Raw genomic sequence first — 16,941 nt, 5'->3', positions numbered from 1 at the left:
GGATATCCTGATATTCCTGATGTCCTGATATTCTGGATGTCCTGATATTCCTGATGTCCTGATATTATCTGATGTCCTGATATTCCTTATAGTCCTGATGTGTTGATATTCCTGAGGTCCTGATATTCCTGATGTCCTGATATTATCTGATGTCCTGATATTCCTGATGTCCTGATATTATCTGATGTCCTGATATCCCTGATGTCCTGATATTATCTGATGTCCTGATATTCCTTATAGTCCTGATGTGTTGATATTCCTGAGGTCCTGATATTCCTGATGTCCTGATATTATCTGATGTCCTGATATTCCTGATGTCCTGATATTATCTGATGTCCTGATATCCCTGATGTCCTGATGTGTTGACATTCCTGGTGTCCAGATATTTCTAATGTCCGGATATTATCTGATGCCTTTATGTTCCTGATGTGCTGATATTCCTGATACGCTGATATTCCTGATGTCCTGATATTCCTTATATTCTTGATGGGCTGATATTCCTGGTGTCCTGATATTCCTGATTTCCTGATGTGTTGATATTCCTGGTGTCCTGATATTCCTGATGTCCGGATATTATCTGATTCCCTTATATTCCTGATGCCCTTATATTCCTGATGTGCTGATATTCCTGATATCCTGATATTCCTGATGTACTGATATTCCTGATGTGCTGATATTCCTGATGTCTTTATATTCCTGATGTGCTGATATTCCTGATGTGCTAATATTCTCGATGTGCTGATATTCCTGATGTGCTGATATTCCTAATGTCCTGATGTGCTGATATTCCTGATATTCCTGATGTCCTTATATTCCTGATGTGCTGATATTCCTGATGTCTTGATATTAGCTGATGTCTTGATATACCTGATGTCCTGATAATCTGGATGTCCTTATATTCCGGATGTCCTGATGTTTCCGACGTGCTGATATTCCTCATGTGCTCTTGTAGGAGGTACGCTTCACACTGGACCGCTGTGCCGGGGCCACCGTCATGGAAATGGAGGGAGTGGGCAGCTGGCTGACCACAGAGGACCACTCATCCTGCGAGGTCACTGGGGTCACGCCCAACCTGGACAGGTAGCCTACTCACGCCTCTCTCTCTCTCGCTCTCTCTTGCTCTCTCTCTCTCTATTTGTGTCTGTCTGTTGCTCTCACTCTTTCTTTCTTTCTCTCTTTCTCTCTCCCTCTAGCTCTCTGTCTTTCTTGCACTCTATTTCTTTCTCTCTCTCACTCTCCTTCTTTATTTTTCTCTCTCATTCTCTCTCCCTCTGCCTATCTGTCTCTCTCTCTCCATCTCTCTCTCGCTCTCTCTCTCTCTCTCATGCTCTCTCTCTCTATTTCCCTGTCTGTCTTTGTCTCTCTCCTCCTTTACACAGAATACACACCTTTCACATAGTCAAACTCAGAACACCAGATTGGTGGGGGACAAGGCCATGTATTACAGGTTGAAAAAAGTACTGCAGTAGAAAATAGGGACGGATGGGTGTATGAAAATATACTGAAAAGTACGGACAATGTTGTTATTTTATTCCTCAGGCACCTGAACGGGACCCAGGTGTTACAGCTGGGTGGAGTCAATGAGGACCTGCCCTATGTCTACCCGCAGTTACAACACAAACACTTCACTGGCTGCATCAGGAACCTCGTTGTCGACAGCAAGGTAACGCTCGCTACAATGTGTTTCCTCCCAATCATCACACACCCTGAGTAGCCTTGGGAAGATATTTAGCTCTTATACAACACATAACATCTCCATTGTAAAGAGTTACACTTGTGCTGCAGGCAGTATGGTGTGGTTAAACTGCATACCGTAGCTTTCAAACACTTCCACACCTTTCCCACGGACATTGTCACAGCAACACTCCTGTAGAAAAGGTATGATCCGGGATCGCATTCAGCGCATATCCACTAGATACAGTCTGAACTGGTAGATATGCCACCATGGCAACAGTCGTCACGGGGAGGACAGCGGTCCTTCTGCCCATGTGACTCCATGACACTGTGTGACACTGGGAACTAAAGGTATTTGTCACTAAAACACTCTCCTGCATGCCCGCTGGCTACAAAACGTAGGGCTGAGGTTCGATACAATATTCATAGATCTCTTATTGTAGACTGGAAAGACTGGGGGCGTGGGTGGAACATGTGAGAGAGGGGGAAGACAGGAGGAAAGGAGGAGGATGTCTGTGCCATTGAACTTGTTCAAGCGTGAGGCAGGGGTGAATGTTTGGGCAAGAGAAGGGAAGTCGCAGATTTTTAGACTTCAATTGTTTTTCTACTCTGAATCTACATCTTCCCACAATGTCACAGTTGATTTATGTTACTCTCTGTTGCCGCTTCTCTCTCTCTCTCTATTTGTCTGTATCTCTCCTGCTCTCTGGGACAGATTAACTATACTATGGGTCTGCAACCATGCACTAATGGTTTTCATTTTCAAAAATGAAATGATCAGTAAAATGAATGTGAATAAAAACCAATCTGTAGATGAAAACAGTATTTTCTTTATGAAAGCAACTTGTGAAAACATTGATGCTTTCACTGAAAGCGACTTACATTGATGCAATCATACATTTTTCATATGGGTGGCCCAATGGGGAATCGAACCCAAGATCCTTCCGTTGCAAGCGCTATGCACACAGGACCACACATACGCAAATTATTAGCAAGTCTAGTCTTCTACATCTATCCAACTCTGTTCGACTCTCTCTATCCATCTCTATATTTCTGACTGAGGCAGAGACGGGTGCTCACGACTGGGACAGTCTGCTAATTATGTTTGGTGAAAAAAATGTGATCGTGATTGGCGTCTCACATACATCAACAAACACACACCTGCACACATAATCCCGTGCACACAGAGATGTATGTTGGATCTTTGAGTCTGCGTAGTATCTCTCTGTAAATGGGTATTGACCTCCGTCTTGTGATGGACCAGACTTGGAGTGCCCAGCTCTATGGTGAGGTCAGAACCAATTTGTACCGTTTTGCAGATTGGCTCAATGGCTACCGTGGTTTACGAGCAGCCAGCTCCGCTGAACGGTGGAAACTCATAAACGGGGAGATTGGACATATTAATGTCCTTTTCAAGGTTTTCCGGTCCTTTCACAGCATTTCCCTCCGTAACTCCTTTCTGTGCCTGTGGATTGGTGTGATCCTACCAAAATCCAGTTGTTTACATTCCAACAAATTGCATGAAAGGTGAAAGCATAAAGTTTCGGTGACCTTTTGCCATCGTTTTTTGGGGGGGAAACAAACAATTGTTATTTCGTTCTCTTCCCCCCCCCCCCCTCTATCCATCTCCTTCTCTCCCTTGTGCCTCCCTTCTTTTTTACCTGTCATTTCTATCTTACACCGTACAATGTAAATATCTCCCTTTGGCACATATCCTACTCCCCCTCTCCCCCCCATCTCTGTCCTCTCTCCATCTCCCCCCCCCCCCTACACAGTTCTATGACTTGGGCACTCCAGCTGACTCTGTGGGCAGCTCCCCAGGCTGTCTCACTACGGATGGGAGCTGTGTCAACGTGGGCATCCCCTCCTGTGGCCCTCGGGGTCGCTGCCATGGAGAATGGGGCTCCTTCAGCTGCCAGTGCATACCGGGGTACACTGGGAATCAGTGTGAGCACGGTACATACCTCAATGCCAGCACCGAGACCAACCTGTATGTGTTGAGTGCTTGTTTGGAGGTCATGCGTGAGGGCATTGATGAATTTGATTTTGTTTTCGATTAGATTAAAGGAACGTTCGTGAGTAGCATGAATGAACTGTGTGTGTGTGTGTGTGTGTGTGTGTGTGTGTGTGTGTGTGTGTGTGTGTGTGTGTGTGTGTGTGTGTGTGTGTGTGTGTGTGTGTGTGTGTGTGTGTGTGTGTGTGTGTGTGTGTGTGTGTGTGTGTGTGTGTGTGTGTGTGTGCTAAGATGTGGAGAATCAGAGCAGGTGGTCAGTCCAGTTCAACTGTTCAGCAGTCTGATGGCTTGTAGATAGAAGCTGTCTGTTGTCTGGTGCGCGTGCTTGTGTGAATGCCAAGCACGTGTCTGTCTGTGTGTGTGTCTGTGTGGTGTGGGAGGACTAATTGACTGGTGGAGTCGAATGGGAGATGAAAGAAATGCTTGGGAACGCGTTTGATCTACGATCAAGGCATGTGAGGGTATCATTAGGCGAACAGTATTGTGAATCGACGTAGTAGAGTAGTGTGTCTCTCGAATTCACTCTGGATGAATATCAGTTCAGACTCCTACCGTATACAGTGTGTCCAGTGTTTATGGTGAGCTGTCTATCTGACACATTGTCTTGTCCTCTGTGTATTGTTGGCAGAAGTTCCAGAGTATTCCTTTGATGGGCGGAGTCATGTTCATTACCAGTTGGCATCTCCTCTGCCAGGCCGGCGGACCCAGGTACAGGTTCTGGTCCGGACCCGCAAACATGGTAGTGCCATCCTCAGCCTACTGTCCAAGGAACAGACTGAATACCTGCGCTTAGAGGTGAGACTGAGCTTTTCTCCCTCTTCTTTCTCTCTTTCTCTCTCTTTCTCTCTCGCTCTCTCTCTCTCTTTCGCTCTATCTCCTCTCTCTCTCTACTCTCTCTCTTTTCTTTCTCTCTCGTTCTCTCTCTCTCTCTCTCTCTCTCTCTCTCTCTCTCTTTCTCTCTCTGTCTCTGTCTCTGTCCCTCTCTCCCTCTCTTTCTCTCTCTCTCTCTCTCTCTCTCTCTCTCTCTCTCTCTCTCTCTCTCTCTCTCTCTCTCTCTCTCTTTCCTCTTTTCTCTTTCTCTTTCTCTTTGCTCTCTCTCTCTCTCTCTCTTTACTTCTCTCTGTTCTCTGTCTCTTGTCTCTCTCTCCTCTCTCCCTCCTCTTCTCTCTTTCTTCTCTCTCTCTCTCTCTCTCTCTTCTCTCTCTCTTCTCTCTCTTCTCTCTTTCTCCTTCTCTCTCTCTTCTCTCTCTCTCTCTCTCTCTCTCTCCTTCTCTCTCTCTCCTCCTCTCTCTCTCTCCCTTCTCTCTCTCTCCTTCTCTCTCTCTCTCTCTCTCCTTTCTCTCTCTCTCCTTCTCTCTCTCTCTCTCTCTCTCTCTCTCTCTCTCTCTCTTCTCTCTCTCTCTCCTTCTCTCTCTCTCCTTCTCTCTCTCTCTCCTTCTCTCTCTCTCTCTCCTTCTCTCTCTCTCTCTCTCTCCTTCTCTCTCTCCTTCTCTCTCTCTCTCTCCTTCTCTCTCTCTCTCTCCTTCTCTCTCTCTCTCTCTCTCTCCTTCTCTCTCTCTCTCTCTCTCTCTCCTCTCTCTCTCTCCTTCTCTCTCTCTCTCCTTCTCTCTCTCTCTCTCCTTCTCTCTCTCCTCTCTCTCTCTCTCCTTCTCTCTCTCTCTCTCTCTCTCTCTCCTCTCTCTCTCTCCTTCTCTCTCTCTCTCCTCTCTCTCCTTCTCTCTCTCCTTCTCTCTCTCTCTCCTTCTCTCTCTCTCTCTCCTTCTCCACTCTATTTTTATATCTTCACTTGACTCACCCTTTTGTCTTCATATCTCTGTTTCTCCCGACCATGGGAGCTCATAATATGCTTTCATGGGCCCATAAAAATGTTCTCACCCCCCCTCCAACTGTGTGATTGAGGTTAATCATAACATTAGTGTGATCCGTTATGTATACTGCTGTTTTTACAACATTTTCTCTCATCCCCTAACATTCTCCATCATCCACATATCTTTACTACAATGCCACAACGTGGGGAATGGATTCATCACAGGAACATAAATGTCAGGCGTTTTCCGTGTGCAGCCAGTGTGAAACGCACCAGTCCTGCAGACATCCTCCGGTATTAACCCACAACAGAAGTGCAACGTTGTAGTGCCGTGTGTGCTTTCATTCGGTCCACGTTAGTGCGTGTTTCTCTTGGCTGAACGTAAGCTCAGCGTGAGGAGGCTTTCAGAAGGAGCGTGAGCTGTGCCCCCCACACTCCATGGACTCCTTGTTTTAGGAGGAATACCTGCCTCACAGTGGCGTGCTTAGATTGCTGATTGCACCTTTTTGTTTTTCTCTCCGCTCTCCTCTCCTCAAATCGTCACTGATTAATTATCTGTATGCCATCAGACTGGCGTGAGGAGAGCGCTGAGATGTGCAGCTCGCGCTCCGGAGTGGCAGGTTAGAGATTTCATTAGCGCAGCTCGCAGTGTGACTCGTGTGGCTGAAGCCTCACAGCGGTAGCCCTTATCTTTTCATTCCCTCTGTCTTTTTTCTGGTCCTCCGTCCTGATGGAGCAGATGCCTCCTGGGGTTTCTTGGGAGAGAGGTGTCTCTGATCTGTAAGGGTACCCACTGGGCACACACTGGTGGAATCCAAATTGTTTCCGCGTCATTTCAATTAAATAACATTGAACTCATGTGGAATAGACATTGAATTGACGTCTGTGGCCAGTCGGTAGGCTAGCATTCATTTTCACTTCTAGCCCCGGTAAAGGCCAGACAATAGGGATGATAAATGCCATTTTAACATTGTTAACACCAGTAAAACAAAAGGGAGGAGAAGTCTTGAGCCTCCTGTCAATTAATACTTGACAGGAGTAGCCTGAATTGTCTGGTAGCCTGAATATAGACTCGGGAGCATATTGTACCTGTCAGATGTCCTCTACTCTCTCCCTATGCCTTGATGCCTTCGATTATGAGAGATGCACTGGATCCCACCTGTATCCAAGATCAGAAATGTTTCTGATTGTCTGATAGCTGTATGGTTTTCTCTCTCTCTCTGCCAACACCCTGTGTGTGAATGGGTAGGTAGCATGGATCAATGTACTGTATAATGAGGCAGCTACTTCATTCAGCCAGCTGGGGGTTATATAGAAGGCTTTTGAAAGTAATAAAGAGGCTGCTGATCTGGAAGGACGTAGAGATAATATACTGTACACAGAGATGATATACTGTACACAGAGATTATATACTGTACACAGAGATAATATACTGTACACAGAGATGATATACTGTACACAGAGATAATATACTGTACACGGGGATAATATACTGTACACGGGGAAAAGACAGAGGTTGCATAAACATTCACAAATACCTCAACCTTATTCCCACCCAGTTATAAACCCTGGCTTCATCTTTCATTTCATCTTCATACTTTCATTCCACCTGAACCCTGGCCATAGGGGTTATTGGAAGTAGATTTTTGACTCCGTCTAAATGTATTCTTACTAATGCAGATTGGGGACAGAGCAGCGCTCGCTGGGTGCAGTAGAGGGAATTGGCAGCAACCTGAACCACAGTCGCCACCTGTGTGTGTGTGTGTGTGTGTGTGTGTGTGTGTGTGTGTGTGTGTGTGTGTGTGTGTGTGTGTGTGTGTGTGTGTGTGTGTGTGTGTGTGTGTGTGTGTGTGTGTGTGAGAGAGAGAGAGAGAGAGAGAGCAGGAAATGGAGCACATTCCCATTCAGCTTTAATTGGGGGGGAACATGAGGTGCCTCGGCAGCACTCGCTTAGTCTGGTAAAAGTGCCATCCCACTGAGGTCTAAAGATAATTAATAGTTCATTAGGAAACCTTGGAATAAGCAATCTCTCACCAGGAAAACAACCTTGGACCCATCTTAGTGGAGCTCATTGCTTTTTCTCATGCATCTGAGCCAGCTGATGGGGTGGTGTATCAGGAGGTAAGCAGTTCACAGATGTAGCCTTTTAGCTTGGGGGGGGGAAGTAGAGGTCGAGGTAAACGTCAGAAACTCTTCCCCCATCTCCTCTCTTTCTGCTCGTCACATACCACTGTTTACGTCGACATCAGCGGTGGAATAAAATGAGTGTTTGCAAATTATGCTCAGTGGGAGCCTCGCAGGACGTTTTTTAAATCGATCTGCGTGCCTGGCTGCAAATAAACTGTTTGTCTTAAATGAATATTGCTCTCTGAAAGTCAAGTGGTTATCATTCGGGCCAGGCTGAAATGGAATTTGTTTTCCTTTTAAGATTTGAGGAAAGAGAAAGGCATGTTGTATAAAAAAAATGAAAACTGTCAGGCTTCCTGGATTGGGGCTGAGATCAAGGGAGCTTGTTGTTGTGAAACAGAGTAGAGAGAGATCGAGAATGAGGTAGATAAGAACAAAGATAAGGATAGCCAAAGAGGTAGAGGTAGAGGTAGAGGTGGAGGTGGAGGTGGAAGTGGAGGGAGGGTGATAAGAACAAAGATAAGGATAGGCCAAAGAGGTAGAGGTAGAGGTAGAGCTAGAGGTAGAGGTGGCGGTAGAGCTAGAGGTGGAGCTAGAGGTGGAGGTGGAGGTAGAGGTAGAGGTGGAGGTAGAGGTGGAGGTAGAGCTAGAGGTAGAGCTAGAGGTAGAGCTAGAGGTGGAGGTGGAGGTAGAGGTAGAGGTGGAGGTAGAGGTGGAGCTGGAGGTAGAGGGAGGGAGGGAGGGAGGGAGGGAGGGAGGGAGGGAGGGAGGAGGGAGGGAGGGAGGGAGGGAGGGAGGAGGGAGGGAGGGAGGGAGGGAGGGAGGGAGGGAGGGAGGGAGGGAGGGAGGGAGGGAGGGAGGGAGGGAGGGAGGGAGGGAGGGAGGGAGGGAGGGAGGGAGGGAGGTGTAGTGGTGTAGAGAGAGAGAGATGTAGTGATGTAGAGAGAGAGAGAGAGATGTAGTGATGTAGAGAGAGAGAGAGAGAGATGTAGTGATGTAGAGAGAGAGAGAGAGATGTAGTGATGTAGAGAGAGAGAGATGTAGTGAAATATATATATATATATAGAGAGAGAGAGATGTAGAGAAAGAGAGAGAGAGAGAGTGGTAGTGATGTGGCGAGAGAGAGAGAGAGAGAGAGAGAGAGAGAGAGAGAGAGAGAGAGAGAGAGAGAGAGAGAGAGATAGATGTGTGGATGATAGAGAAAGGAAGTTCTTTGAAAATGTGAGCAGCCCAGAAAGTGATTGTATGTCATAGAGCCCAGATGACCCGCCCTCTAGAGGAAAAGTTAAAAGAGAGTTGCTGAATAAATGGAGGCATATTTAATTCCCCAGGCCCTGATGTTTCTAATTACGGAGGCAGTATGTTTAATTCAGTTAGTGTGTGGCAGGGTCTTATCAGATCCAGCCCTCTGTGATTATACTGTTTCCTTGTGGTTCCAGAGTCACACAATCATCATCCTCCTGACATTTTCCTTTCCCTAATATCTCTGTCCTTAGTCTGCCTTCACATTGATGTCCTCTTGCCTGTGTATCAGAAGAACTATGCTGGTTTGTTGAGTGGATTGTCCAAGTGCTATTGGCTTTGTTTAGCGTATGTGTACTGCATCTTAACTTTGGGGGGGGGTGGTTATAGGAGACAGACAGTAGGTCCTGGTAGATCTGGAGGAGAGGAGGGAGTTATAGGAGACAACAGACTACTGTTGGTATATAATCGCAAGAGAGGGGTATTATATACCAACAGTAGTCTGTTGTCTCCTATAACTCCCTCCTCTCCTCCAGATCTACCAGGACCTACTGTCTGTCTCCTATAACTCTCTCCTCTCCTCCAGATCTACCAGGACCTACTGTCTGTCTCCTATAACTCTCTCCTCCAGTTCTACCAGGACCTACTGTCTGTCTCCTATAACTCTCTCCTCTCCTCCAGATCTACCAGGATATACTGCCTGTCTCCTATAACTCTCTCCTCTCCTCCAGATCTACCAGGACCTACTGTCTGTCTCCTATAACTCTCTCCTCTTCTCCAGATCTACCAGGACCTACTGTCTGTCTCCTATAACTCCCTCCTCTCCTCCAGATCTACCAGGACCTACTGTCTGTCTCCTATAACTCTCTCCTCTCCTCCAGATCTACCAGAATATACTGCCTGTCTCCTATAACTCTCTCCTCTCCTCCAGATCCACCAGGGCCTACTGTCTGTCTCCTAAAACTGTCTCCTCTCCTCCAGATCTACCAGGACCTACTGTCTGTCTCCTATAACTGTCTCCTCTCCTCCAGATCCACCAGGGCCTACTGTCTGTCTCCTAAAACTGTCCCCTCTCCTCCAGATCTACCAGGATCTACTGTCTGTCTCCTATAACTCTCTCCTCTCCTCCAGATCTACCAGGACCTACTGTCTGTCTCCAATAACTCTCTCCTCTCCTCCAGATCTACCAGGATCTACTGTATGTCTCCTATAACTCTCTCCTCTCCTCCAGATCTACCAGGAACTACTAATTTTGAAAATTACTCTCTCCAGAAATAAGTCTCTCACGGTTGCCGCCTGCTACCGACCCCCCTCAGCTCCCAGCTGTGCCCTGGACACCATTTGTGAATTGATCGCCCCCCATCTAGCTTCAGAGTTTGTTCTGTTAGGTGACCTAAACTGGGATATGCTTAACACCCCGCCAGTCCTACAATCTAAGCTAGATGCCCTCAATCTCACACAAATCATCAAGGAACCCACCAGGTACAACCCTAACTCTGTAAACAAGGGCACCCTCATAGACGTCATCCTGACCAACTGGCCCTCCAAATACACCTCCGCTGTCTTCAACCAGGATCTCAGCGATCACTGCCTCATTGCCTGTATCCGCTACGGAGCCGCAGTCAAACGACCACCCCTCATCACTGTCAAGCGCTCCCTAAAACACTTCTGTGAGCAGGCCTTTCTAATCGACCTGGCCCGGGTATCCTGGAAGGACATTGACCTCATCCCGTCAGTTGAGGATGCCTGGTCATTCTTTAAAAGTAACTTCCTTACCATTTTAGATAAGCATGCTCCGTTCAAAAAATGCAGAACTAAGAACAGATACAGCCCTTGGTTCACCCCAGACCTGACTGCCCTCGACCAGCACAAAAACATCCTGTGGCGGACTGCAATAGCATCGAATAGTCCCCGTGATATGCAACTGTTCAGGGAAGTCCGGAACCAATACACGCAGTCAGTCAGGAAAGCTAAGGCCAGCTTCTTCAGGCAGAAGTTTGCATCCTGTAGCTCCAACTCCAAAAAGTTCTGGGACACTGTGAAGTCCATGGAGAACAAGAGCACCTCCTCCCAGCTGCCCACTGCACTGAGGCTAGGTAACACGGTCACCACTGATAAATCCATGATTATCGAAAACTTCAATAAGCATTTCTCAACGGCTGGCCATGCCTTCCGCCTGGCTACTTCAACCTCGGCCAACAGCTCCGCCCCCCCCGCAGCTCTTCGCCCAAGCCTCTCCAGGTTCTCCTTTACCCAAATCCAGATAGCAGATGTTCTGAAAGAGCTGCAAAACCTGGACCCGTACAAATCAGCTGGGCTTGACAATCTGGACCCTCTATTTCTGAAACTATCTGCCACCATTGTCGCAACCCCTATTACCAGCCTGTTCAACCTCTCTTTCATCTCGTCTGAGATCCCCAAGGATTGGAAAGCTGCCGCAGTCATCCCCCTCTTCAAAGGGGGAGACACCCTGGACCCAAACTGTTACAGACCTATATCCATCCTGCCCTGCCTATCTAAGGTCTTCGAAAGCCAAGTCAACAAACAGGTCACTGACCATCTCGAATCCCACCGTACCTTCTCCGCTGTGCAATCTGGTTTCCGAGCCGGTCATGGGTGCACCTCAGCCACACTCAAGGTACTAAACGACATCATAACCGCCATCGATAAAAGACAGTACTGTGCAGCCGTCTTCATCGACCTCGCCAAGGCTTTCGACTCTGTCAATCACCATATTCTTATCGGCAGACTCAGTAGCCTCGGTTTTTCGGATGACTGCCTTGCCTGGTTCACCAATTACTTTGCAGACAGAGTTCAGTGTGTCAAATCGGAGGGCATGCTGTCCGGTCCTCTGGCAGTCTCTATGGGGGTGCCACAGGGTTCAATTCTCGGGCCGACTCTTTTCTCTGTGTATATCAATGATGTTGCTCTTGCTGCGGGCGATTCCCTGATCCACCTCTACGCAGACGACACCATTCTATATACTTTCGGCCCGTCTCTGGACACTGTGCTATCTAACCTCCAAACAAGCTTCAATGCCATACAACACTCCTTCCGTGGCCTCCAACTGCTCTTAAACGCTAGTAAGACCAAATGCATGCTTTTCAACCGGTCGCTGCCTGCACCTGCATGCCCGACTAGCATCACCACCCTGGATGGTTCCGACCTAGAATATGTGGACGTCTATAAGTACCTAGGTGTCTGGCTAGACCGCAAACTCTCCTTCCAGACTCATATCAAACATCTCCAATCGAAAATCAAATCAAGAGTCGGCTTTCTATTCCGCAACAAAGCCTCCTTCACTCAAGCCGCCAAGCTTACCCTAGTAAAACTGACTATCCTACCGATCCTCGACTTCGGCGATGTCATCTACAAAATGGCTTCCAACACTCTACTCAGCAAACTGGATGCAGTCTATCACAGTGCCATCCGTTTTGTCACTAAAGCACCTTATACTACCCACCACTGCGACTTGTATGCTCTAGTCGGCTGGCCCTCGCTACATATTCGTCGCCAGACCCACTGGCTCCAGGTCATCTACAAGTCTATGCTAGGTAAAGCTCCGCCTTATCTCAGCTCACTGGTCACGATGGCAACACCCATCCGTAGCACGCGCTCCAGCAGGTGTATCTCACTGATCATCCCTAAAGCCAACACCTCATTTGGCCGCCTTTCGTTCCAGTACTCTGCTGCCTGTGACTGGAACGAATTGCAAAAATCGCTGAAGTTGGAGACTTTTATCTCCCTCACCAACTTCAAACATCAGCTATCTGAGCAGCTAACCGATCGCTGCAGCTGTACATAGTCTATTGGTAAATAGCCCACCCTTTTCACCTACCTCATCCCCGTACTGTTTCTATTTATTTACTTTTCTGCTCTTCTGCACACCAATATCTCTACCTGTACATGACCATCTGATCTTTTATCACTCCAGTGTTAATCTGCAAAATTGTAATTATTTGCCTACCTCCTCATGCCTTTTGCACACATTGTATATAGACCCCCCCTTCGTTTTCTACTGTGTTATTGACTTGTTAATTGTTTACTCCATGTGTAACTCTTTGTTGTATGCTCACACTGCTATGCTTTATCTTGGCCAGGTCGCAGTTGCAAATGAGAACTTGTTCTCAACTAGCCTACCTGGTTAAATAAAGGTGAAATAAAAAAATAAATAAAAAACTGTCTGTCTCCTATAACTCTCTCCTCTCCTCCAGATCTACCAGGATCTACTGTCTGTCTCCTATAACTGTCTCCTCTCCTCCAGATCTACCAGGATCTACCGTCTGTCTCCTATAACTCTCTCCTCTCCTCCAGATCTACCAGGATCTACTGTCTGTCTCCTATAACTCTCTCCTCTCCTCCAGATCCACCAGGGCCTACTGTCTGTCTCCTAAAACTGTCTCCTCTCCTCCAGATCTACCAGGACCTACTGTCTGTCTCCTATAACTCTCTCCTCTCCTCCAGATCTACCAGGACCTACTGTCTGTCTCCTATAACTATCTCTTCTCCTCCAGATCTACCAGCATCTACTGTCTGTCTCCTATAACTGCCTCCTCTCCTCCAGATCTACCAGGACGTATTGTCTGTCTTCTAAAACTGTCTCCCCTCCTCCAGGTCTACCAGGACCTACTGTCTGTCTCCTATAACTGTCTCCTCTCCTCCAGATCTACCAGGATCTACTCTCTGTCACCTAGAACTGTTTCCTCTCCTCCAGATCTACCAGGACCTACTGTCTGTCTCCTATAACTCTCTCCTCTCCTCCAGATCTACCAGGATCTACTGTCTGTCTCCTATAACTGCGTCCTCTCCTCCAGATCTACCAGGACATACTGTCTGGCTTCTATAACTGTCTCCTCTCCTCCAGATCTACCAGGACCTACTGTCTGTCTCCTATAACTCTCTCCTCTCCTCCAGATCTACCAGGACCTACTGTCTGTCTCCAATAACTCTCTCCTCTCCTCCAGATCTACCAGGAACTACTGTCTGTCTCCAATAACTCTCTCCTCTCCTCCAGATCTACCAGGGCCTACTGGCTGTCTTCTATAACCTAGGAGATGGAGACTACAACCTGACACTGCCCTCCTATCGCCTTGACAATGGCGAGTGGCACGAGGTCTACCTGGATCGCCATGACAACGAGTTGACCCTGCGTCTGGACGGGGGCGGGGGCAGACGGGAGACCAGTGCAGCTCCAAGCCGGAGCCGAGAGATCATCACCGACCCTGCAGTGGTGATGCTGGGAAACGCCTTCCCCTCAGGCTCCAATAAGAGCTTCCAGGGTGAGAAGACTGCAGGGAATGGGGCATGATGGGAAAGGCTGGGCGTGCGAGGCAGACAGTTAGTGACAGTTTGAGAACATAGCCTTCCAATAAGATGCAGCCAGAGTTAGGGGCTTTATCAATTCATAATCCTCTTTTCAGTGAGATTACAAAGTATTGTATTGCCGATTTCTAAATGATTCATATGACTTGTGAATGAATAATTCACACAGATGCATCTTTAGAGTTAGGGGATGATGGCTGCCCTAGGGGAGGTTAGTATGTGGCAGACAAAGTGTGACGCGGCTATGAAAGTATGCAGTGCAGTGCTCTGCAGTGCTGTGGAAATGGCATGTGGCGTGCAGGGGGAGAGACAATAGAATGTGAAAATACAAGGGTGGTCAGGCAGCTTTGCCTCAGGCAGAAACAGACCGTGTGCGTGTTTTTTAAATGGACTTTAAAACCCCTGAAAGACTAGTGTTGTAAGCGTGTCAGAGCATGGCAAAGAAAGTAAGTGGTGCGTGTTTGTGTGTCAGAGCGTGTCCTTGTGTGCGTGTGTGCTTGATTGTCACACTGTCCTCTCCTCTCTCTCAAGGTTGCATTCGGGACCTGAGGCTGAACGGTCGATACGTGCCTCTGGATGGCCAGTCCAGAGACGGGGTCTCCGTGGTCAGTTCCCAGGGGCTCTCCTTGGGCTGCTCCTCCGACTCCTGCAAGAGGAACCAATGTAGCCCCCCCTTCACCTGCGTTGACCTCTGGAGAGTACATGAGTGCAGGTACACATGATCGAACACAATTCTCAAATCTCTCTCTATGTCATACAGGCCAGTGCCTCATCCTCTCGCAGCCTTTAAACTTAGACAAACTTCCCCTCATCCCCCCCATCAGTCAAACCAGGCCCTTTTGATACACCTCAGTCCTGCAGGGCTGGCTGTAGACATGCCTGAGTCAAATGTTGCCAGGCAGTGTGTGGGCAGCTATTCAACCCAGGCCCCCTGGTCTAGCTCCTCTCTCTGATTCTGGTAATGGTGGTGATTTAGAAAAGTCCCTGGGATATAATGTTCATCCTCGCTGCTGCTCCTCAGCCTGGTTTAATGCTCTGTGTGAGTCCTACTGGTTTCACATCATACGTGTGTATGCCGATGTGTGTCTCTGTGTCTGTCCGTGTCCGGGTCACAGCTCCACCGCACCGTAACCTGTGGGTGGAAAATGGGGGAGAGTCTAAGTCACGAGTAACTATTTAATTGAGATGCATTTGTTTTGATCAATTTACTGTGTTATCCGCTATCCTCTGAGTACAGTGGAGGACCAAAATAGAATATGGGAATCAGAAAGGAGAGATCTAACCTCTGTTTTTATCGCTCTCTTTTAACCACATGTTCTAATGTCTCCTCTTGCTCCTCCTTCCATCTTTTATTTTAGGTGCCCCCCTGGCCACATGGTGAAGCTGAATGGTACGGGGAAGTTCTGCATCTACACCCTGTGTGCCAGTCGGCCGTGCCACCGGGGCACCTGCCTGGCACAGTCGCCCTCCAAGTTCACGTGCCACTGCCCCGAGGGCTACCGGGGGCGCCACTGCGAGGTGGCGCTGGCCATCTACCGAGACGACGTGGGACTGAGCTTCAGCTCCCTGTTCGCCATTTGCATCTGCTTCATGGCTCTGCTAGGTAGCTATACCAAATACTGCCTGCTCTGGCGCTGCTAGGTAGCTATACCAAATACTGCCTGCTCTGGCGCTGCTAGGTAGCTATACCAAATACTGCCTGCTCTGGCACTGCTAGGTAGCTATACCAAATACTTCCTGCTCTGGCACTGCTAGGTAGCTATACCAAATACTGCCTGCTCTGGCACTGCTAGGTAGCTATACCAAATACTGCCTGCTCTGGCACTGCTAGGTAGCTATACCAAATACTGCCTGCTCTGGCACTGCTAGGTAGCTATACCAAATACTGCCTGCTCTGGCGCTGCTAGGTAGCTATACCAACTGCTGCCTGCTCCGGCTCTGGTGATCGACCGCCCGCCTGCCTGCCACCTGTCTGTCTGTCTGCCACCCGTCCGTCCGTCTGTCTCTTTCTCTCTCTCTGTCTGTCTGCCTGTCTGTGTCATCTTCATGGTAACACTGGACATCAAATCCTCCCTCTTGACTCTTCTCCTCTTCCCATTAAACCTCTTGTCGTGTCCATTGTTAATTCGAAATGACACAACGACAAGGTTCCAGTTTAACAAAGTTTACTATACCGTATGAACACCATCAAAGGTCGCCATTACACTCAAGGCCAGGTCCATCAACCAACCCGACTTCATGCGCACTCTTGACTGAGTGATAGCCCCGTAATAACAGAAATATTAGGATACTTAAAACATGAACTTAACAATCTCCCCTTTTCTTTAAAGACAAATAAAACATCAACAATATAATTAAATGTCCAAGTATTATTCAAGATCCCCATTACAAATGGGTTGTGTGAACAGTTTTTATTTGTATTACTCAAGCTGACACTTTCCATTACTGAGAGCCTGTAGGAGCACAAGACCCGATGCTCCTTTTTTAGTCAGACAGTCAGCAAGCTGTTCCTTTGTGGCCGACCACAGAATCCGCTGGATTCTCTGTGCTTGAATAAGTTCCTTGATGCTGCTAATCTCAAGACGAAGTCTTTTCTCTGTGACAGACTTGGTCGACTTCACAGCATCAACTAATGAGTAGTTGTCAGGGACACAAACTACAGGTGGAATGTGCCGTTTTGTCTCACCAGTGCTAAGCTCTGAGAACAGAGTTGCAAGAATGATAGATAGCATTGTCAATTCCATCCGCAAGAGCA

The 16,941-nt window shown here is 47.8% G+C and overlaps 1 protein-coding gene across 1 annotated transcript in view; it reads left to right on the top strand.

The window, feature by feature from the left end:
* LOC116374865 (neural-cadherin) overlaps positions 1 to 16,941 on the top strand; it is a 203,097-nt gene that overhangs the window by 172,685 nt on the left and 13,471 nt on the right. Inside the window, exons 25-31 of the mRNA XM_031830758.1 lie at positions 953 to 1,080; positions 1,540 to 1,663; positions 3,450 to 3,630; positions 4,317 to 4,483; positions 13,879 to 14,143; positions 14,718 to 14,898; positions 15,545 to 15,789. Coding sequence (XP_031686618.1) covers positions 953 to 1,080; positions 1,540 to 1,663; positions 3,450 to 3,630; positions 4,317 to 4,483; positions 13,879 to 14,143; positions 14,718 to 14,898; positions 15,545 to 15,789 — 1,291 coding nt within the window. The remainder of the gene's footprint in view (positions 1 to 952; positions 1,081 to 1,539; positions 1,664 to 3,449; positions 3,631 to 4,316; positions 4,484 to 13,878; positions 14,144 to 14,717; positions 14,899 to 15,544; positions 15,790 to 16,941) is intronic.

This window comes from Oncorhynchus kisutch, linkage group LG8 (assembly GCF_002021735.2).
Source record: "Oncorhynchus kisutch isolate 150728-3 linkage group LG8, Okis_V2, whole genome shotgun sequence".
In the NCBI taxonomy this organism is placed as follows: Eukaryota; Metazoa; Chordata; class Actinopteri; order Salmoniformes; family Salmonidae; genus Oncorhynchus; species Oncorhynchus kisutch.
The sequence above is the reverse complement of the archived record's forward strand: the minus strand, read 5'-3'. Positions and strand labels throughout refer to the sequence as shown.